Consider the following 22,618-nt stretch of genomic DNA (forward strand, 5'->3'; position numbering starts at 1 on the left):
CTGAGTCGGCGTTCGCCGGCGGCATTGGCCGATCGGGGTTGTGGGAATGACAAATAGTCAGCGTGGCTGAGGTGCAAAAAACAATCACAGAACGGTTTGGGTGGGAAGGGGCCTTTAGAGCTCATCCAGCCTAACCCCTCTGTCACGGGCAGCGGCACCTTCCATAGGGCCTGGTTGCTCTGAGCCCTGTCCTGCCTGGCCTGGAACGTGTCCAGTGGTGGGGCATCCACAGCTTCTCTGGCCAGCCTGTGCCAGTGCTCATCATAAATAATTTCTTACTTACATCCAGCCTAAAGCTGCCTGTTTTCAGTTTGAAACCGTTGCCCCTTGTCCTGTCACCACAGGCCTTGGGATAAAGGTGGTGCAGTTGACACACCAGAAGGACGAGATGTCATCCAGAGAGACCTGGACAGGCTAGAGAGGTGGGCCTGTGTGAACCTCATGAGGTTCAACAAGGCCAAGTGCAAGGTACTGCACCTGGGTTGGGGTAACCCCCAGTGTCAATACAGACTGGGAGATGAAGGGATCAAGAGCAGCCCTGCCGAGAGAGACTTGGGGGTGCTGGGGGATGAAAAGCTGTACATGAGCGGGCAATGGGCATGGACCTGTTGGAGCGGGTCCAGAGGAGGGCCACAAAAATGATCCGAGGGCTGGAGCACCTCTCCTATGAGGACAGGCTGAGAGAGTTGGGCTTGTTCAGCCTGGAGAAGAGAAGGCTGCAGGGAGACCTGATTGTGGCCTCTCAGTACTTAAAGGGGGCCTATAGGAAAGATGGGGAAAATCTTTTCAGCAGGGCCAGCTGTGTCAGGACAAGGGGTAATGGTTTTAAACTAAAAGAGGGTAGATTCCAACTGGATATAAGGAAGAAATTCTTTACAATGAGAGTAGTGAAACACTGGAATGGGTTACCCAGTGGAGGCCCCATCTCTGGAAACATTCAAGGCCAGGTTGGACAGGGCTCTAAGCAACCTGTTCTGGTTAAAGATGTCCCTGCTTTCTGCAGGGAGGTTGGGCTAGATGACCTCTAAAGGTCCCGTGCAATCCAAAACATTCTATGATTCTATGGAAGGCCCAAGGCCTATGTTGAGCTGTGCAAACCCTTGGAGAAATAAACTTAGCCAGCTCATGGTGGCAGAGGAGCCTGCGGGCCAATATCAGTGATTTTGGTCACCTCTGTGTCTTTATCTAAATGTGCAGCAACAAATTCTCATGTGAACATCCTTTCTGTTTGACAGTGGGAATGATGACTAGGGTTGTCTTCTTGTAAGGTAATCCTGTAATAGCTCGAATGACCGAAATGGAGGAATCTTTTCTGTGGATGGGGTCTGCTCAGCATGCCACATGTCAATCGGAGGCTTGTTCAATGCTACATCGCCTGGAGTTCCCACCACCTAGAGGGACATAGCATTATCTATGCTATTTTCCCCTTCTCCTGTGTATTTTATATATATATGTAGTGCACTGAACTACTGTTGTAGGTATAGCTATACAAGTATGGTTGAAAAAACCTGATGTATTCTAAGATGAAGTATAAGGAGTGCAGTCTTCTTTTTTTCAGCCATGTATAAATAATTCAAACAAAGCAGCAAGCTTTTTTATTATTATTTGAGCTAAGCACAGTCATGCTGGAATAAATTAAATTCAACATCACGAATTTTGAAGAACATGCTGAGCTATCTCTTTGACAGCAGAAAGTGCTTCTATGCAAGTTGGTTTAATTTCTTGAGGAGGAAGCAAAAATCCGTAAGTTCCTGTGTCCCGAAGCTCAATGGTAAAAGAATATTTAATGCCAAGATCGTAAGCCCAGTCGTCTGAACCCCCAGGAGCTAAATCTATGTGAGAAAGGGCATATAGATAAGTTACCCGAAAACAGAACTTTGGTTTTCTGTTCAAAAGCTGTCTTCTGATACTAGCAAGGATGTGCTGTCATGCCTATTGTTTTAGTAAAGTCATACTTACAAATTGTTTGTGCACCAGGACCAAGTCTGTACGTTTTCTTTGTTGTCCTCTTTATAGCTGTAGCTGCTTTCTTTGCCAGAGTTTCCTGAAATTAAACAAAACATTATTAGCTTTATAGCCTTGTGATAATAATATATATGCAGTTAGGTTTTACTTACATTGTACTCTGGATCTCACATTACTTAAATACTCTTATAAAAGGCTCTAGAAAACCCACAGAATGTGGTCAAAATTCTCAGCATATATGCCCATGCTACAGATTGCATTTCTGCTGTAGCTAGATAAAAAATATAGATGGGACCTTACCACCACTTCAGGCAGCAAACTCTTGTCAAACTATTGTTCCCGCCTGTCTCATGTTTTTCCTTTTCCGCCACGGTACTTAAGTCACTGTTGATTTATGTAGTATTGACAAAAACAGCAGAAAAAGACTTTCATTGAGGGAATTCTACTCTTAAGCCATGAAGAAGACTTAAACACCCAGAATTAGTGCATCTCTCTGCTTTACAGGGAAGGAGTCACAAATGCATTATTACTGTTCACTCACAACTGCATTTTCTTTTATTGCAGTATATAAAACAGTTTGTTTCAGGAAAAACAGTAACCAAGGTAGCATAAGAATATATGTTGTTTGGAGTTAGTTTGTTCTGTATTTACATTATTGGATTTTTTTCATTTCTTCTTCTGAACACACTGGCACTAGTTACCAATGGAATGCCATATTGGACTGTCTGGGGGTTTTGTCTAATGAAGTAGGATGCTTCCAATGCATTAATTATGTACTTGTTACAGTCCTTTTTATCAATACAACATTTATTTTTTAAAATAAATTGGGTTTTAAAACATGGGGTTTAAAAATAAAATATGTTAAGCAAAGTGGGAGATGCATGAGGTTGAAAAGCGGTAAAATGACAGCAGTGTGTGCAAATGTCAATCCTGTTATCTTTATAAACTCTCTTACTGTCTGTGCTTACGTCATACAGCATCAAAGCGACCTGTCCACCTCAGACAAGCGCTGTCTTACCGTCTGGCAAATCCCAAAGCCTGCAAACCTGCTTTCTGGTCACCTTTACATGGTTTTTGCTCCTTCCTTACTGCTAGGTAGGAGCCCTTGCTGCAAATAAAAGAATTCGTTACCTCAGCGCTTGGAGATTAGGAAACACCAAAATGGGGCTAGGACGCGCAGGAAAGGGAATTCCTCGCTTTAGGGAATTTGGTGTCTTTACGGAAGAAGAATCTGACTAAGCCATCCACCTACTCTCATGGCTTGATTATTCTGTGTTAGCAAATCCGATTTAAGACCAGATACCCTTTCCAGGTCCAGACAAACCCAGAGTTTTACAGTCAGTGGGAAGAAGCAGCAGCTACTTCTTCTGTTTTGAACTCTGCCTGTCTTCTAGGAGAGTTTTTACCATGTGATTTGGTGGCTCAAGAATGTAATAGTCTACATAAGCAGGGTATGTTTTCCATCCTACCATTAGGACCATTTTAAATAAGTATCCCTAGCAAAAACCTTAATAAAAGCAGCAAGGGTCTACCAGAAATCTTGATTACTTGGGTATTTGGAGGGTATTTTTCAGAGTTACACACAAGTAATTTCAGAGTTTGTGTAAACCCTGCAACATAATCAGGAATTTACACAAATACCTTTTCAAGGTGTACAAAAACTCCGAGACACTGCTCTTTTAGCAGCAGCTTCAACATATCAGGGGTTGTTGATGTGTAATCAATCTGGAATAATATTTGTCTGTAGTCTTCAGAAGAAGCTTGCTGATTTACACACTGCTAGACCAGCCCAGACTTCTTTAAGTTCTTAAGAACATCAAGAGAAATCTCATTTCCTAATTCTTGATCCTCAGAGCACAGTGACTCCCTCATTACCAGCCTAATAAAACAGGGTAAGAGATTCTGAAATAAATGTGAAATTCCAGGAGATGGGAAGACTTACCAGCTCATCATGGTCTTTGCTTTTTTCTATAGTGTAAGAATATGGAAACAACACCAACTGGGAGTAAGAATGCATGGTTATGTAGGCTTTAATGATGTCTTTGTGATCTCTGACAAAGCGAGCCACTGCTTTCACTTCAGGCTCAGACTCTGGGTAGGGTCCACAGTATGTTTCCTGGCATTCATGGGGGGATGCTCCTTTCCCTATAACAAAAAAAGCGCACAGCATTACTCCTTAACTTCCTCCATTCTGCATTTCTGTTTGTCTAATGAAAGAGCAGACTACGGTGCTAATATGCAAGAAATTGTGGGCTCTGCCATGCTATGGAAAGAACTTTCATGCTTGTAGAAATCAGTGTGAGCCTACTAGGGTTTCTCACCTACTATACTCTTGAAAAAAAATTGGAGAAGGCGAAGAAAAAAAAATTATTCAAAGACTGGATAAAAAGCGTTAGAGGAGAGGGTGAATATGCTCCATTTAAATTCATCAAGGACAAGATTGTGAGATGCCTTCTTAAAATCTAGAAGTGCTGCAGGAAAAAGGCAGTTCAAAGTGATTATTTAATCTCAGCGGAAAAGCAAACTGCCAATTGGAAGTCGAAGAAACGCAAATCAAAATTAAGGTTTTTAAGAATGAGGAAAACTAGGCACTGGAACAAGTTACCAAGAAGACAACTAGGATTCACCATTTTTGCTATCTTCAGAATAAGACCAAATAACTTTCTAGAAGCACCAAAAGCGCTTGACAAGTTGAATGCACTACATTACATAACCTTTACCTGAAACTAGTATCTGTATCACATACATTTTTGCTGTTATTCCTTCAGACTTCTCTAAGTTCTGTTTTTATGACATATTTATACTGAATATTGCTTTTATCTCTATGTACTTGGTCCCTGTCTTCATAATTTCGTGCCTGAAAAAATGTATGTTTTTCTCCATATAATAGTTATGGATGGTAAATAAACGTCTTTATTCCCAGTTTGGCAATGGACTAAAATGACTGAAAGTCATACAGGACATTAGTGTCAGTACTGAGTGAAGCCAGATCTGTAGGGTAACATTTTAAGATAGCTATTCTGCAGACTGTTAAAAACCTGTCAAGTACTGAAGTGCCTGCAGGTAAGTAAATGGGATGTAGCCTTGACAACAAATGCTGAGAGCCAAAAAAATCTTGGTCAGCTAGGCATTACTGAAGGATCACTGGGGCGATCGGTTCATACCACATGGAGGAGCATCTACTCAACTGGATGGTGCAACAGGCCCTGGGTGACATGGCAAGGGCCACCTCTTCCCTCATTCCTCCTTCCCACTAACAGCCTGCACCAGGTGTGTCATGGTGTGATGCAAGGGGCAGGTTCCAGGGTCCTGGTCCCAATCTCTCTTGATATCATCTTGGGAAGAGGTTAGTCTCCAGTGTGGCATCTGGGGAGGAAAAATCCTGAGTCCCAACAAAAAGTGTCTCAACCTGGGGAAGTGTTCACCACTTCATGACAGATACTTTGTGAAATGGTAAATAGATACTTTGTGAAATGGTAAATAAAAATGTTCTCAAAATAAAGACTTTTAGAAGCTAAAAGCGAGGCAGGGGTACAACAGGAAAGAGATGATGTCATACCACACCAGCGCGCATCAAAATTCCTGTTCATGTCAGTACCGATGCACTTGCTGTTACCGTGCGATGAGCGGCTCTTTCTCCACAGCCGATTCTATGGGAAGAGACACACAAGCCATGTTCAGGGAAAAAGCTGAGGAAAGTGGTGCATCATCTCACTGGTTAGTTAAACGTGACTTCCCACTTGTGCCTTTACAGGTCCTCTGCCAATGAAGAAGCAAAAGACCAAGGAAGATTATAAAACCACAATCTGATTGCCAGCGAGGCTGGATGATAAAAGGAAATGTTGGATAGGATAAGAAGTGGTCACATCTGGTCTGATTTCAATGGATTTGGACTGTGGAAGGAGGGAAGAAGACGTGCAGTTTGGCCAGGTATGTAGGTATGTGAGTTTGGGAGTCCAAGTCCAACCTTTCTGAAGGCATTGCTGACAGCGTGTGGGAAGTTGGAAATTTGGTGTGCAGCTATATGCGTAGTTATCCAAATGTAAGCCAAGCTGGGCTGAAGGTTGAATGAGTAAAAGAGTGGAGGAGATTTTTTTTTTTAACATGAACAAAGGATCTAAAAATCAAAGAACCATCTCAACGGCTTGGAATTTCCAACCAATAAATAAAATCCTGGACAAAAGATACCTGTCATACCTTCGCTTATCTGAAACCAAAAGTACCTAGAGAACAGGGCTGCCTTGCAGGAGGAAGGAGTGAGTTGTTGACTGTGCTGTATGTGACGCAGCACGCTATTCAGCTTGCACTGGATTGTACCAGTATTTGTAACCCTGCTGCTGAAGGCTGATACAGGCGTTCCCTGCCATATGGAAGTATTAAAATCCCAGGATGAGAGTCTGTCATTTCCAAATGCATTTCCAGCAGCTTGGAAGACACAAAGGTGCTGTGGGTCAAATGCCAATTAGTTGCAGTATTTGTTGTGGTTTAAATAGGGCAGAGATGCAGAAATTTCAAGCACAGATTAGGAGTTTGGGGCGTGCAATTCTGGGATGGAAATGATGCCCTAAACCTGCACACTGATAGTTCCTATAAATAAATAGCACATCAGTACGTTGTACAACCCGTCAGAAAAGCTTTACATACAGAGGGGTGGCTCCACGTGTACTCGTAGCCATCCACATTAATCACAGGCATGACGTAGAAATCCAAGTGCTCCAGAAGTGCTGTCATGGTCTGATCTCTCTCACGCACATGGATTGCCTATAAAGCACAGGGGAAACTTATTAAAACCATTCGTAGTAGTGATTTTCTTACCTTCCTAGAAAGGCACCTGATGGCATATGTAAAATAATTGTGCAATTATCAGACCGGTCTACCTCCTGATAGAGGTGCATCACATCACAGAAACTGCTGAATAGCAAAGTAGCTCTTTGATTAAAAGCGCCAGGGAGAGGGTAGGAATGGAACTGATATGGTCAATCAGATATGATGCAGTCCTTTAATCCTAATGGATGCTCATGAGTTAGAGTCGAAGCCTATTAATAGAAAGGTTTGAGCTTTTGCCGCCTGTATAAATGATAGTAACCCTCCATCCTGCCCAAAATACCATAGAAGTAGCATAAAATAAAGCAAGCCCAAAAATAACAAGTAACATTTCAAATGGCTGCTGTACATAACATTATTTCTTCTGGTTGCGTTGTGAGTTCAATGCACTTGTACGCCAAAGAGCCAGTAAGATCTACGTTGCTAATTTTGCCTCACAGCCTATTTTGAAGGCTTTAGTGATACGTAACCTGGCTGTTGGTCCATGACACAGGGATAAATTTTAACCTAGATAAGTGGTTTTATTACTGTTAGAATAGACTAAGTCCTTTAATCATATCTTTTTTTTTTCCTTTATGCCTCACTTTAACCACCTTCTTTCATTTTAAATCATTCCTAGTTTTCCTCAGGCAGTGGAATTTCTGTGACTAAATGAGAAATGTCAATCTTACCGCAATCTTAACGACAAAATTAAAGAGTGGACCCACTATAAAGAATATCTAGGATTTGCTAGAGAGAGCCAGTGATTTTCATGTGTGTGTACAGATGTGTATTAATGTCAGATTTTAAAATGTTACTTCATGAAGTGATATAGAAATAAAATTTTAATTTAGAACACGTAAATTAGATCAAGGGGATGGACAACCTAAATGTTCAGCTCGTTACTTCTGAAAAATGCTGCAGGGACCTGTCACTGGCAAAGTGACAGCACAGCTGGTAATTATTTGGAGCAGCATGAAAAGGGCAAATGCATTTCTCTCCAAGGGAACCTTGAAGGCTGGGATTATCAGTGAGTCACAAGGTATATTTAGCTGTATTTGTCCCTAACTCCTGCAATCTCCTTTCAAATGTTACAGTCACTGAGGTTTTATAGTTATGACTGAGGACAGAAGTAAACACATTTGTTCTTATTATCATCATTATTATTTAGGTCCGTCACAGCCAAACCATAATTTGCGTTTCCAGGAGTCATCTATGCTGTGGATGTTCTCTACCTGGACTTCAGCAAAGCCTTTGACACAGTTTCCCACAGCATTCTCCTGGAGAAGCTGGCGGCTCATGGCTTAGATAGATCTACTCTTCACTGGGTAAAAAACTGGCTGAATGGCCGAGCCCAGAGAGTTGTGGTCAATGGAGTTACATCCAGTTGGTGGCCAGTCACAAGCAGTGTCCCCCAGGGCTCAGTTCTAGGGACGGTCTTTTTTAATATATTTATCAATGACCTAGGTGAGGGGATTGAGTGTGCCCTCAGTAAGTTTGCAGATGACACCAAACTGGGTGGGAGTGTCGATCTGCTTGAGGGGAGGAGGGCTCTGCAGAGGGACCTGGACAGGCTGGATCGATGGGCCGAGGCCAACTGTATGAGGTTCAACAAGGCCAAGTGCCGGGTCCTGCACTTGGGTCACAACAACCCCATGCAACGCTACAGGCTTGGGGATGAGTGGCTGGAAAGCTGCCTGGCAGAGAGGGACCTGGGGGTACTGGTCGAGAGCTGGCTGAATATGAGCCAGCAGTGTACCCAGGTGGCCAAGAAGGCCAACAGCATCCTGGCTTGTATCAGGCATCGTGTGGCCAGAAGGGGTCGAAGTTTGATGAGGAGCAGCTGAGGGAACTGGGTTTATCCTGGTGAAGGAAGAGGAGGCTGAGGGGAGACCTTATCGCCCTCTACATCTGCCTGAAAGGAGGTTGTAGCAACATGGGTGTTGATCTCTTCTCCCAGGTAATGAGCGATAGGACGAGGGGAAATGGCCTCAAGTTGTGCCAGGGGAGGTTTACGTTGGACATTAGGAAAAATTTCTTCCCCGAAAGGGTTGTCAGGCACTGGAATGGGCTGCCCAGGGAGCTGGTGGAGGCCCCATCCCTGGGGATATTTAAAAGATGGGCAGGCAAGGTGCTTAGGGCCATGGTTTAGTGTTGAAATGGCAGTGTTAGGTTAACGGTTGGATTTGATGATCTTAATGGTCTTTTCCAACCTAAACAATTCTATGATTCTCTGGCTACAGTACTGGTGATTGTGAAGTCTCAATCTCATCTTGCTTATTTTTATTGTGAACTTTGCTTTAGTGAAAAAGTAACAATTAATAATATCTCAGGACATTAACTGAGCAAGCTGGGTAACCTGTTCTGGGCTAGAAGGGCCTTAGGAGCCTTTTCCTGGTCCGTACTAGGAAGTGGGCCAGCAGCTCAGCATAATGAGTTGAGTAGAGATGTCTTAAATTCAAAAAGACCAAGGCAACATATGTTAAGATCCAGATGCAAACCATGGATGTACCATGGCGTACTTTTGTTCACTGAGCAGTGTAGATATTAAAGATATTAAAGATCAGATGTGACCATTGGTCTGAGGCTGCACATCAAGGCTCGTTGGGCTAAGCCCATACTACAGTCACATCCCATCAGTGATTTACTAGTTTCCATGAACTGGTACTATGCATGTGGCTGGCAGTAGCTGGTCACGTTCTGGAGGTCTGAAATGAGGGTGTCTCTAGCAGGGATTGTACCTTCAGAAGCCACCGCTTGTGTGGCCTCATTCTCGGAATGAGACAGATCCAGAAAAAAGCAGGAGCACAATTAGAAAATGCGGAGGCAGGAGGTGGAGGAGCAGCAGCAGCAGACACAGCAGCAGGGGATACATCGCAGCAAGTGCTAAGTAGAGATCGCAGGTGTGCGTACTGGTGTGGAGCTACACCAGTAGAGAAGTGTGGGATACCTGTTGCTCCAGGAAGGCACGCAGGGAACAGCCAAGGGTTGTAGGACAGCTTGAGCTCACTCTGGGTGTCCTCTGATCTACTCCAGGCAGTGCCAGCTGGAGTAATATGGGCATGAGCCACCATGCATGACCCAGAGCCGAGATCATTCCTTGGATCCTTGTGGCAGTATAGACAGAGCCCTAGTAGATTACCAAATATGTGCTTTTCCTGGCATGCCCTCTCCAGCCCTGATTGTTCATTATTGTAAACGTCTCTGTTGAATTTGCTGCACATACTTTGAAGTTTCTTTCATGCTTGAGAATACATCTGAGCCCTTTTGCATTTGATCCATGCGACTTTCTGTCTCACACACACCTCCATTTACTGACACCCACATGCATGCGCACACACTCACTGCTCTGTATGCAGCTTGGATGCAAAACTCTTGTGTTGGTGTTGTGGAAGTAAATGGGTTAAGCGAAATTAGACAGAGAAGGTAAATGCCGTAAAGATTTTTCGCTTTGCTTCGAAAGCAGTAATCAGATGTGATTGCATACTCACGTGGCCTATGAACCACAGGCAAAAAGCAGGAGAAATCCATTCTCTAGCGTGGATGCCACAATCAATCCATATGGCACTTTTGGATTTTTCGTGGCTTTTTGAAAGCTGACAAAAGAGAAATTGTATTAAATGTCACCGTTGTAAAGTGTAACACATAAAAGTGGAAGTGAAAAGGGTAACTAAGACAGCTGAGGAAGCATCTGTCTTGTAGGGAGAGCTTAGACTGATCCTGGGCCAGGATACTGCTGTCGGTTATGTTCACATGCAGAGCCATATTCAGACTGCTTGCAGCAAGCTCGTAACATAGACATCAAGACTACAGCAAGACCTGAGGTCAAGTGCGTAGGTCACCAACTATGCAGGGCAACAAACTAGATTGGCTTCATAGTCAACAGAGGAGGGTATGTGTAGATATATGTATATAAATACGACCATGCCAGTATTTCATGCCTTTGGCTGATGGCCTAGATGTGATAACTTCTTTGTGATCCAACAAGCAACCTAATGTGATCACATGCCTTTGCAAACGTAATGCACCTTACTAGAAGAACTTAGGAAACTTATAAAAAACACAAAAAATGCTTATAAGCATAGATTTAAGAAAGTGTTCTGGCCAAACCCCATCACCTGCTTACATTAGTACTTGGAAAGTTTTTGCAGTAAGTCACAGATGTACCTTCAGAACATAAAGTGGTCGTTTTTCATATGAAGATCCAAGATATATTTTCTGGAGGAGGTCAGAATGGACTTTCACTATTTCTTCCATCCAATGATATATCTGCAAGGATGAAATTAATAAATAGATCTTCTCTATATTGTTTTCCTTCATCCCTCAAAGTGGTCTAGACTTAAATTCATTCTTCCTCCCAAAATCCTGCCTCTTCAGCTGATGGGAAAGAAAAGCTGGCAGTTCAGCCCACTTACCACTTGGCCTGACTCTAATTTCTCTTAACAAACAGCAAAATACAGTCACAACACAATCCCAGTATAGCTGTGAAATTCCTCTTTAGTTCTATTTGGTTCATTATTATTCATTTCATGTTTTAAATATTTATATGTTGTTTTGCAACTTCATTTTGCTTCTGTATTGACTGCGCTTGAATGGCAGTTTGAGGGAATGTATGAGAGATTTTGTCTGGTGCTTCTTTCTTTCTCTATGAAGGCATTACAGTAAATGCAACTCTCAGTGGTTGAGCAATACAATGGTAATTATTTACCCATTGATGATTTCTTTCCCTGTCTCCATTCTTCACCATGAGACAAATTTCACCCCTTGAATCTACAGAGGATTACAACAAAAGTATCTTACTTCTGTCAGTGAGTGGTAGCTTTCATAATATGATGAAGAGCTGCGTGGGTTGACTGTGTCATTGACGGTCTGCTTTTCAATAAGTCCTTGAACATCTCCCGTCAAGACTCTGAATAACAAAGAAAGAGCACAACCTCCTGTTAAATAAATGGCAAACAACTTTACAGAAACATTCATGACAACAAATAAAAAAGGCATACTTGTATTGGATGCTCCGTTGCCTTAACTGAGTTTTTATGCTGTTTATGCTGGATGCCCTGACATAGAAATGGACTTCTCTGTCCTTCTTGATGTTTTCAACCACAACAGGTTGCCAGAGAATGACCTGCAAAGTTTCCAAAAACATTTTTATTTTTTTTTTTACTGAGGGAAGAAAAAACATTCTTACTAACATTTAATAAGTATTTTGAAAATAATCAAAGCATATGTTTTCAATTTAAGAGACCACTTGTGACAAGGAGTTTAATGTTCCCTGTGTTGTGTTGTAGCATTCTGCTGGAAATGAAACGTGTGTATTTAAGAAATGTTTATAATGACTTCTGCATAGAAATTCATAAATCCAGAACAAAGGCAGGAACATAGTCTTTTCTGAGATAGTATTTCTAGTATAATAGATGTGTTTAGCTGGTTATTATGTTACATGTTTTCAAGTCTGCTGAGAGTTATTTTCCCCGAGGGTATTTTGAGAATTAATGAAGATCAGACCAGTCTTTGTAGTTATTGTATTTGCTGATGACTTTGATCAGGGAGGAAATAAATGCCAGAAGGGGTTTGAATATAAGTCAAGTTCAAGCAGCAATACAGAGATTAGAAATGGGAAGAAAATAAGAAAATGAGATTCTTCTTGGTAAAATTAAATCTTTTACAATAATAAAATCAGAAGCCAACATATTCAATAAAAGACTGAAACTTTAGAACCAATAATACCAAAAGACCTAGGGGTGACAGTAAGCAGAAAATTAGGCATGAATTTACAGCATGAAAAAGGTCCACATAATACTTGGATGCATTTTTGAAGACGTATAGCATGGAGTTGACAGACAATAGGGGGTTTGGGTTTACTTTTTTCCTTTCTGGTGCAGTTGCACCAGGAATATTACATTCAACTTAGGGCACCGTGTTCCCAGGCATGTATCAGCTGTCAACTGTTTACCTTACTCATTTCTCAGAGAGAATGTGTCTGCAAAATCATGCAGAAAACTCATCCATGCTTTTAATCCAGACTTTGGAACAATAAATGGTAAAACATTTGGCCATTTGGCTGCATAGCCCCAATGTGCTATCCAAACGGCTGAGCCCCAGCGTAGCCATCTCTGACATTACTGGCAGGGTAGCGACAGCATCGCATGGCTCAGTGTTGTTTTGAAAACCCATCCAAGAAGCAAGCTGGATGCTTAGCTCCCCAGCACCCTGTTGCCCTGGCTAGCCTGTGGTCTGCACTGGCATGCACCAGTTCGGATTTAGTTTCTCTTTGGTGTAGGCATTCTTCAAACTGAGAGTAAGGAAAACTAAGGAACTCTGGGTTGACACAGCTGAGGTGGCAGAGGAGCAATGAATGGGGGTGAATGGGAAACTCTGATAATGCATATGATTATTGGTCTCTTTACCCATCATCAGTAATGGTCAGTGCTGCCCAGGGGCAGCTACAAAAGACTCCGTTGTAGGTGTTCCTGTGTCTGGGTTTTCTGAAGGATGCTTGATGCAATGTGTGTAAAGTAAGAGCAAAGCATTTCCTTTGCTTTAGGTTTTTGCTTTCCAGCTTTTGCAGGAGTAACACCTATAATTAACCTGATAATTCTTCGTATAACATGCTAATTTTCAGTTGCTTCTTTTTTTCTAGATTTTAACCTTCAAAATTTGTTGGGAGGTACTGTTGTGTCTTCCCTTTCTTTTTTTCTTTTTTTTCTTCTTCTTTCCCTTTCCCCTTCCCTTTCCCTTTCCCTTTCCCCTTCCCTTTTCCTTTCCCTTTTCCTTTCCTTTTCTCTTTTCCTTTCCCCCCTCTTTTCCCTTTCCCTTTCCTTTTCTCTTTTCCTTTCCCTTTTTTCTTTCCCTTTCCCTTTCCCGTTCCCTTTCCTTTTCTCTTTTCTTTTCCCTTTCCTATTGCCATTCCCTTTACCTTTTCTTCTTATAACTTGCCCAATTTATAGCCATGGGGAAAAAAAATGGCCAGTTTATAACCCTTGAAAAATGTTTGGTTTGCATAGACGCATAAGTGACTTGGTAGAAACCACCACATGGTCTCTCTGCACTGAATGTACTGCAGTTGTTCTTCATGACTTCTTGGGGCTCCTGTGTACAAGAAAGTGAAAAATGACAGTGGTGAGGAAAAGACGAGGAGGGGAGATTTGTTTTGGTACAGCAAAGGTGATGGATATGTGAGTTGACTTGTGGAGGTGGAAAAGAGCAAGGAAGGTTATCACGGTTTGTGAGAACTGAAGGGAAGGATCAGAAGATGCTAGTAGGGACAGCAGAAGACTAGTAGGATTTCAGGGCAGACATAAAATGACTAGGAGCCAAGAAAGACAGAGAAAGACAGGGCATAGTCACCATTAAAAGCTCTCAGTCATCTGAGACACATCCTCAATCATCCTGTAAATGGTGTTGGTCGAGGGAATGGTTATACCTTTGTTGCAGAGTGTTGGCTTCAAACTGTGGGGGATGTGATTGGGCAAGTGGTTTTGAAGAGGAAGAGATGCCTCATTTTAATTAAATATTCTTTAATTAAAGAAGTAATAAAAAAAGTACTGCTTAGAAGATTTTTCTCTTCTAAATGCTGCTTTAACAAAAATACCACAAATATCCAGTCCTGATGTTCAAAGCTGTGCAAGTCATATAGGTCAAGATTGCATTGGTCTAAGGTGCTGAGGTTCTCTAGGAAATATATTTCTACTTGCTGTGTGTTGGTGCTTTGCCAGTTTTGCAGTGTCTTAATACACAAAATCAATTGCAGAAGTCTGAGCTCTGATACAATGCACTACTGTAACACTGTGAAGGAGGGGTCTCCTCATGTAAATCAGAAGGCAGCTGAGCAATGAAAACCAAGCATTTTCTGAGTTGCTATATTAAGACAAATGAATGAAAGTGGGCTAAATCTTTCTCTGGGCAGGGGAAATGGGGGGACATGGGAACGACAGTATTAGTGCACTTTGGGGAAGAATTTGGCCTAGAGACCAGAGAGACAGAGGGATCTGTTTACCTCGGTGGTGTTCAGTAAATCCTGAAGGCCTTCAACCTGTCTGTCTGTTTGTGGGAGAGCCCACAAAACTTCGTCCCTGAAAAACAAGGATATTTAGGTAAAGCATGGGTACTTGGAACTACTATAGGTCACGCAAAAGTAGAGAAGCAGGCTTGGCCTTTCTCTTCTTCTCTGGCTTGGCTGCCATGAACTCAAAGAAGATCCAGTAGTGAAGATGCTGAGCCCTGTTCAGCCTTTGCTTCTGCCAATCAGTAAAATCCATGAAGAAGGTGTTGCAGGGCTTTGGTAGCGAATATCTTCTGCTGGACTCTTAAGGTTGCTCCAGGGATCTGGCACCAGCACAACAGCAGCCAAGCCCAGCTAATCCGGAGCACAGCAGCACCAGTAGAAAACTAGCCCAGACCAGCAAGACAGCTCTCCTGTTCTCTCCTGAGTTTCTTGGTCTCAGTCACTGTTCAGAAGAACAAAAGCTCTCCCAGTTTGGCAAAACCCAAACATGATGTTTTGTAGATATGCTGAGGCTAATACCATCGTCATTCCTACTCCAGCCCATTTTTTCTGATCTTCTCATTTCTGTCCCTCTGCCAGGCATAGTTTCAGTTGGTCTGTAACACTGTGCTCTCCCTCTTTGCCCAGTAACTTGCCCTTCTACTGGAAACCCATGGTCCGGACATGGTGTACATGAGATGGCACTTCCCAGTTACTCTCCATGCCTGATCCCACCATTATTGACAGAAGTGAAATTCACTTTCTGGAAAGAAAAAATACCACTTTGCATTGTAAATCCAGCCCTGATCTGTAGTGCCCTGAAAGCCATGTAGTTCAAAATTGCATTGGATGGATAATTAAAATAATTTGTGTGTGCAGAAGGAGGAGATGCAGGGGAATGTCAGAGCCCTAGGTCCATTTTCTGGGCTGGGGTGGCTCTCGGCCCTCTGGCCCTGTGGAGTTGGTGGCACCGTGGAAGTCCCCGCCAGCCCTGTCTGCAAAGGCTGTTCTGAAAAGAAAACAGGCAGGGCTCTCAAAACCAGTGTTTTCAAGTTGCATATCAAGGTTGTCACAACTTGTCGTTGTGACTGATTTCAAGCAGAGACCTGACAGCATCTGGCAACCAGGTGATTCATCTTCTCTACTTTTAGCCAGGCTCCGAGCAATCACTGTTGTTTCTCATGCAGAACCAATAATATGCCAGCCCTATATTTGCCTCCACCATCATTTGACAGAGCATCAAAAAACAATCGGGGATAGGCAGCGTTGGCAGCTTAACTATTTTTTTAGGCAAGTGCGCTCCGAGGCATGTGTTTGGGGCTACCTTAAAAGTGAATTTGTCTCCTCGTATCTGGGGAACTCTTTTCACAGGGGAGACCAGAAAAAGGCTGCTGCATCTGGTTTCATCCTGTGATTCCCACAGCCTGAGAGTACCATAGTGGGGAAGCTGGTATGTACTTGTACCCCACCATTTGCTGCACAAATATTTCATCTGAGTGTGGTGAGTACTGGACAGGTGGTGGCTGGCAGTGATTCCTCTGTGGCTCTCATTGGTAGGACCTGAACACACTGAACAAGCTGATTCAAGTTCTGCCCTTGCTCTTGTAGTCATGTTTAATACAGGGAGTATTGACAGCCAAAACTGTAGTTGCTGGACTTCCCAGTTCCTCTGCTTCGATTTGGCATTATACCCTCTTCCATATGTCTTCTGCCCCACTCCTGTTAGAAAACACCCAGGCAAAAGCTCTAATTATTGCCTTTATACCACCCCCAGAAACAACCCTCCACGCCCAGCTTCCTTGCCCTGCCTGCTGCCCTGGTGTGGCTGGACATGTTCATTTTGAACACACCTCTTTTCTTTCACTTTCTGTCATCATGCCCTGCTTCCCTGGTTGCTCTTTGAGTTTGTCCTTAGGAGGATCCCTCTCATTCCCCTCCTCCAACTTTCTGCCAGGGTTCCACTGGACTCTATCACTGTTCTCCGTCTCTTTTTCCTCTCCCTTTTACTTCTGGGTAAATAGAAGTCCAGCTGCCATCCCCACACTACGACACTCAGGTCTTACCCTGTAGCTGTGACAGGGTAAGTGGGATGCATTACAGTTCATTTGAGATCGTTTTGATATCTTCATCTGAGCGAGGCACTCTCTTAATAAAGAAACAGGCACTTTCAGGGTCTGGTTAACCAGAGCTAATTTAGATGTGTGTGCTAAACTGGAATGAATTATAACCTAAATACAGATATTTTTCCCTGCTAGCTGTACAGGAAGGTGAAGGGGACTTGTTCCCATGCAGAACTGTGTGGAAATCCCATATAGTCAGATGAATCCCATCCAGGGGCCCTGGCCACCATCTCACAGGTAGACATAAATCAGTGCTGGCTCTCTCCACGCATGTCAGTCTCTCTATCCCCCCTCTCCATTGCATTTCTCAGTCACTAGGAAGGCTGTCAGCATCTCATACCACACAGGTCCACAAAAACTAGGCATCAGCATGCATGTGCCTCTCTGTCCTTATAGCCTGGCTTTATTTAAACCTTGCTTGTTCTTTCTGACTAACATCTCCAGAAGAGAGGCCTCCCTACTTATCTCCAGCTGAATGCCTTACCCTGGGTCTAGGGGGTAGTGTCACTAAAGGAGTGCTGCCAGCATCTTCTCCTGTTCTCCTGGGCCACGTAAGCTGTTCATCTGCCTGGAGCACAGATCTCTGCCTGTGGGCTTTCTTTTCTCCCACCTTGCTGGGTCTCAGACAGCCTCCAGCCTTTCCCTTTCCCTCCAGGTGAGCTGGGTGTCTGTCCAGTGTTACCAGCTCTTTCACAAGTCTCATAATGTTCAGTATTTTTCTTAGAAGTCCAGATGCAGTAATCACACTGTAACCTTGCAAAGGAAAGCTTTGATGCATGACCGTTAAATCCTCCAACACTAGCACTCAAATGAAAGTAAAAAGTCAGATATAGTGTATCACCTTTAAAATCTCATTATTTTAGCCATTTTCATAACTGGGGCTGGGAGGCTTAGACTCACGCTTCCCAGTGGGAAATGCCATATTCTTCCGTAAGGGTCAAATATTCAGTGTTTTATTTAAATGTGAAATAAATGAACCTTCGCGTAGCACAGAGCAATAGTGCTCCACTGAATTCACCTAAAACCACGCTTAACTCTCCCCCTACTTTAACCCTCACACCTCCGTAGCAATCCACAACAAAATACGGTCACAACACAACTGGAGATGAAAGATCCTCTTCTTAAGGCATGAACTCAAGAGGTGTTCACCTGTCATGGGTCTGCCCACCGTCTTGTGGTGTGGAGTTGCAGAAGGGCTGAGAGACAATAATTCACGATTATTTGTGTAGGTATTTCAGTCCTGGGAGCAGGCTGCATTTAATCATGATTCCTACAGGTTGTTCATCTTGCTTAATAATGCCATATGAGGGGCTTATCCTTTTAGTTCTGCCTGTTAAAACTTTTCAGGTTTTTAAACCAGCTGTACATGTAGAAAATAAAAGCACTTTGGCTGTCTTCATCTCTGACATATGTTCTCATGTTTTAACAAAGCATTTGGTTTCAGGGCATTTCTGAAGTTTGTCGATAGGTAACAATAAAGCTGCTTCTAAAACATTGTGCAAATACCAAATGGTTATTCAAAAATGATTTATGACTGGAAAAACAATCATAAAAGCTGCTTTAGAATGAAAACAGATTGTTAGCACTTTCTGAAATGGTTTCTCCTTCTACCTCAAGAAGTAATTCATTTAAGGTCTTGTTTTAAGGCAAATGAAGCAAATTATTTTTTCCCATTAAGTTTCAGAATGCCCTTTATTGGCATTCAAAAGCACTGAATGAACAGAACTGATTTGCACTTAGACCAAAAAGAATGGGTTTAATATGATTAAAAACATAGGATTTATGGATGCAAAGAAGACTTAGAATAATTTCATTTCCTCCACCATCTATATGTTAAATTGAACCACATATCCAATTACAAGAGCAATAAGTAAATGTCAACCTTTGCCAAATGTTTTCTTATCCAACTTGGAGTTATTTTGCTTCAGTACTTTCCCTGTCCTACTCACCACATACTAAAAGCCCAGTAGCACCATCAGATATTTACCGTGGAAGCGTCAAGGCATGCTTCTCTTGAATCCAGATAAATAGGGTAAAAAAGAGCAGGTAAAACTTCATCTTCACGGCATCCACAACAAAAGCAAATGCAATTGGAAAGCCAGGGGTCCAGGACCCACATTATTGATTTTAAAAATGTTATTTAAAGAGTGGTTAAAATTTAATATTCTCTCTCTCACCTCAACCCCGAGCTCCTGGTGGCTAAGTCAATATGACAGAGCTCCCTGGGGAGGTCCTGCTCGTATTGATGTAGCCCATCCACAAAAAAATAAGGTACATTTTGGACATTTTCAGAACAACAAGTCACTTTGTCATCTCAGCCTTTGTGTTATTTCATTGTGGCTACAAATCACAGACATAAGAAAGAACACAAAGTGCAAAGTTTTTGTGATCCTCTAATATTTGTGGAGGTCCAGCAGTGTGGTCTGTATTCAGCACTTCTATAGCACGTCACAGCCAAGCGTGAAGCTGGGTGAGAGGAGTAGGAGTGAGGTTATTAAGTCCGAATGGAAAAATCCTGACCAGGAAAGCTTCTTTTGCTGGCATTTGCTACCAGAGAAAACAAGGAGCAAGTGCGACGTGATACTCTTGCTATTGAGGGCGTTCCTCTAGTTCAGAATGGAGCACATCGACTGGTTCTCCATCTTCCACAGCTGGCCTCTACCTCTTTGATTAACACTCAACCCATCCAAGGATTTCAGATCGCTTGTGTTGCTCCATGCCCTCTTTTCTGTGACGTTCTGACATCCATGTATTTTCCACATGTCACATTGGGTTACCTTCTCAAGAAGAAGTACCAGTGACTCTTCATATCATTATTATTAATTTTTGCATGCCCCGAGATTTGCCTCCCATATCTCTATCCACGGTTGTCCAGACAATACATGCTGAAAAGCTGAATGAATTTGACATGTCCTGAATAGATGATCTCCATATATGTTCTGTGCTCATGGAAAGCTAAACACCTTACCTACATTTTGTAGTTCCTATTTTATCTCTTCCAGATGTTGTTCAAACAAATAGGAAGTTCCAGTAAGGTCCAGAGGCCATTCCCAGCAAGGGCAGTGGGCAGCACTCTGCCACAGGGGTTGATTTTTAAGCCGATGGTTCAGATGCCCTTCCCTCACATAGGCAAAAGGAAGCTGCCAACGGAGGATAAAATACGGGAGATGAAATTTGGTCACCCAGGCACACTTTCCTCTGGAAATGTCTGATGCACAGATACAAATTTAAAGACAAATTGGATCTACTGAGATAGGTGTAACAAAAGAGATTGAAAAGCTGACAGCGTGGGGTTACTGGTAACAAAAGAAAGAAAAGGATCGTATTTTTCTATGTCCTGAAGTGTTAATTAAGTGGAAAAAGGGAACACTTTCTTCTATCTACCTGAGAAGAAAGTTTTGGACAAACGGTAGGTGTCAGACATTTTTGTATGTTGGTTGCTTTTCCTATGGGTTCTCCAGCTCATCCGCTGGTGGTTCACACGCTCTTTGAAAGCTGTCATTTTCCTACTTGCTTTTAAAGAGGTGGTTCACACACTCTTTGAAAGCTGTCATTTTCCTACTTGCTTTTTGGTTTCTGGTATGCTCTGGAAGTATTTCACACAAAAAAGGGAAAAAGTGGCTGTTTGAGGAAACTAAAGGCACTAGGGGAAATTCTGAGGGAAGGACAAACCAGAGTCTTGTGGTGGTTAAGGCATCACACAGGTTAAAGCACAATAAACGGAAAAGTAAATGTAGGATGAAAGATCAAAAAATAAAATGGAAGACGTGACCGACCAGGAGGCAGAGATGTATATCCCCACACCTCTTGCTTGTCTGAAAGCCTCAGAGGTCTCACGGCTCAAAGTAAGACACAAACCCATTGCTTTTTAAGCATGTGCTGGACATTGCTTATTTGGATCAGTCTGCTTTCTTTTACCTTCCATTAGTATCTAAACAATGCAGACCTCATCTTCCTCCACTTACACAGCCTCTCAGCAACAAGATCATGCACAGTGTTCAAAACCAGTGCCGCCGGTCACCGTCCTTGGGTGGCTAAATGGCAGCTCCACACCCGCTACAGCAGCCAAGCTGTTTGTATCGGGGTGCCTAAAATGAGGTTCCTGGTCAGTAAGCACCTCCACAGAGTGGGCATTCGACAGCGTGAAGCCTCCCATCGCAAAGAGGTTTGTACTGCATTACACACATTTCACACGCAAAGACAATTTCTGTGGCAGTTCCATCTCGGAGCAGGTTGGATTTCCTTTCCTGATATGATCTATTTATACCGCATCAGCGTGGTTTGCTCTAATGAGCAACCAGCTATACACTGATTACTCCCAAAGCCTTGTGAGCTGCGAAGGAGCGCTCTAGCCCTGCCCAAGCAGCCCATCAGTAAAAAAACCGACTGACATAATAGAAAGGGATGGGAATGTATTTAGACACCAAACTTCAGCATTAACTTCCCTGCTTCCACCCAGCTGTTAGGGGTTATCACTTGTCCGTTGACTTATGTTGACATTCCCCCTGTCCGCTCGCCTCACCCGCTTAGGAAGAGAGAATCATCTCCTCTAATGCCAACCCTTCCCGGTGCGGACGGCTCTACCTGCACGAGCCATCTCATGCCGCTTGCACAGGTGCTGCAGCGAAACGGGCATTTCTCAGGAGCAACTCATCCGTCACCTCCTGTAGGCATCTCAGAGGGTAATGAAACACCCGGTCCTATTCCTGGCCGCCGGAGCTGAGGTGACTCGCTCAGAGGTAGGCAGCTTCGTTCCAGTGAATCTTATGGATTCTGTCTACCTGCCCGCCTCAGCTTGGACACTGCAGGTGCTTGTGGTCAGAAGCGATTTGCTGTGTTCTGGGCTACAAAAGTCATAAATTAGTATATACCTAATTATGAATATATTAATTAAGTTATACTTGCTCTACCTACAACAGTAAATCGTTTCTTAACCAAGAATTTCTGAGAAACTGGGAAGTATTTGCCAGCTAAGCTGGGAAGAAAAATGCAGTCTTAAAAAAACACTGTGAAGGGCAACTATAAAAACAATTGGGTTAATCAAAGTATTTTGTTTTGATAATTTCAACTGTTCTTTGATTTTTACTCAATTTAAAAGCTTTTTCTTAATTTTATTGAAAATTAACTCACATTCCTATGCATTTTTTTTTAAGACCTGAGAGGAAATAGGATTGAATTTAGGAACTGTTGCAAGGGGAGATCTCAGCCGTTTGAAAGCTTCCTTTCTTGAACAAATATATTTTTTAATTGGGAAATTCATCAAAACTGAGCCTTTCCAGCAACCCTTTTTGCTTCTGATGAATCGTCATTCCCCGCTGAAGAGCTGCTTGGTCAAAAATTCTGGCTGAGTTCAAAGGTTTTGCTGCACCTGGATTAATTATTACTCCTGTGCCGAGTCGACCATGGGTTATGCTGAACAGGTGCCTGCAGGTGTTACCCTAGCAGATGTGACCAGAAGCCTTGCAATAATGGGCAACCAAGTGTCACGAGATTTCCTATAAGCTCAGCCAGGACCTGAGTGTGGCTGTCCTCTTTGATCCAGGGGCTTGCACAGTATCCAGCAGCAAGTTTTTAAATAGCAAGCCTCATTCTGCATCCAAATCCTCAGATCTGAGTCTGCATTTCAACGTGTGCCAGAGCCCATGCTGGGTTGGTACTGCCTGTTGGTAACAGTAAACCTGTTAACAAGCCCACAGAAGGGGCGGGAAGAGGGGAGGTCAGCTGCTATCAGCAGCCACATCCCTCA

At 42.9% G+C, this 22,618-nt stretch overlaps 1 protein-coding gene across 1 annotated transcript; it reads right to left on the reverse strand.

Moving 5' to 3' along the window:
- Positions 1-1,647: 1,647 nt before the first annotated feature.
- On the reverse strand, positions 1,648-18,930 carry CPB2 (carboxypeptidase B2). The gene is made up of 11 exons (XM_009644807.2): positions 18,860-18,930; positions 14,765-14,840; positions 11,769-11,893; positions 11,569-11,677; positions 10,936-11,037; positions 10,260-10,364; positions 6,610-6,726; positions 5,525-5,615; positions 3,908-4,110; positions 1,960-2,044; positions 1,648-1,832 (listed from the first exon to the last, which is right to left on the reverse strand). The coding sequence occupies exons 1-11, from the start codon at positions 18,928-18,930 to the stop codon at positions 1,648-1,650; spliced, it is 1,269 nt and encodes a 422-aa protein (XP_009643102.1).
- Between the last annotated feature and the right edge of the window lie 3,688 nt (positions 18,931-22,618).

The sequence above is a fragment of the Egretta garzetta genome, unplaced genomic scaffold, assembly GCF_000687185.1.
Source record: "Egretta garzetta isolate BGI_Z169 unplaced genomic scaffold, ASM68718v1 scaffold268, whole genome shotgun sequence".
In the NCBI taxonomy this organism is placed as follows: Eukaryota; Metazoa; Chordata; class Aves; order Pelecaniformes; family Ardeidae; genus Egretta; species Egretta garzetta.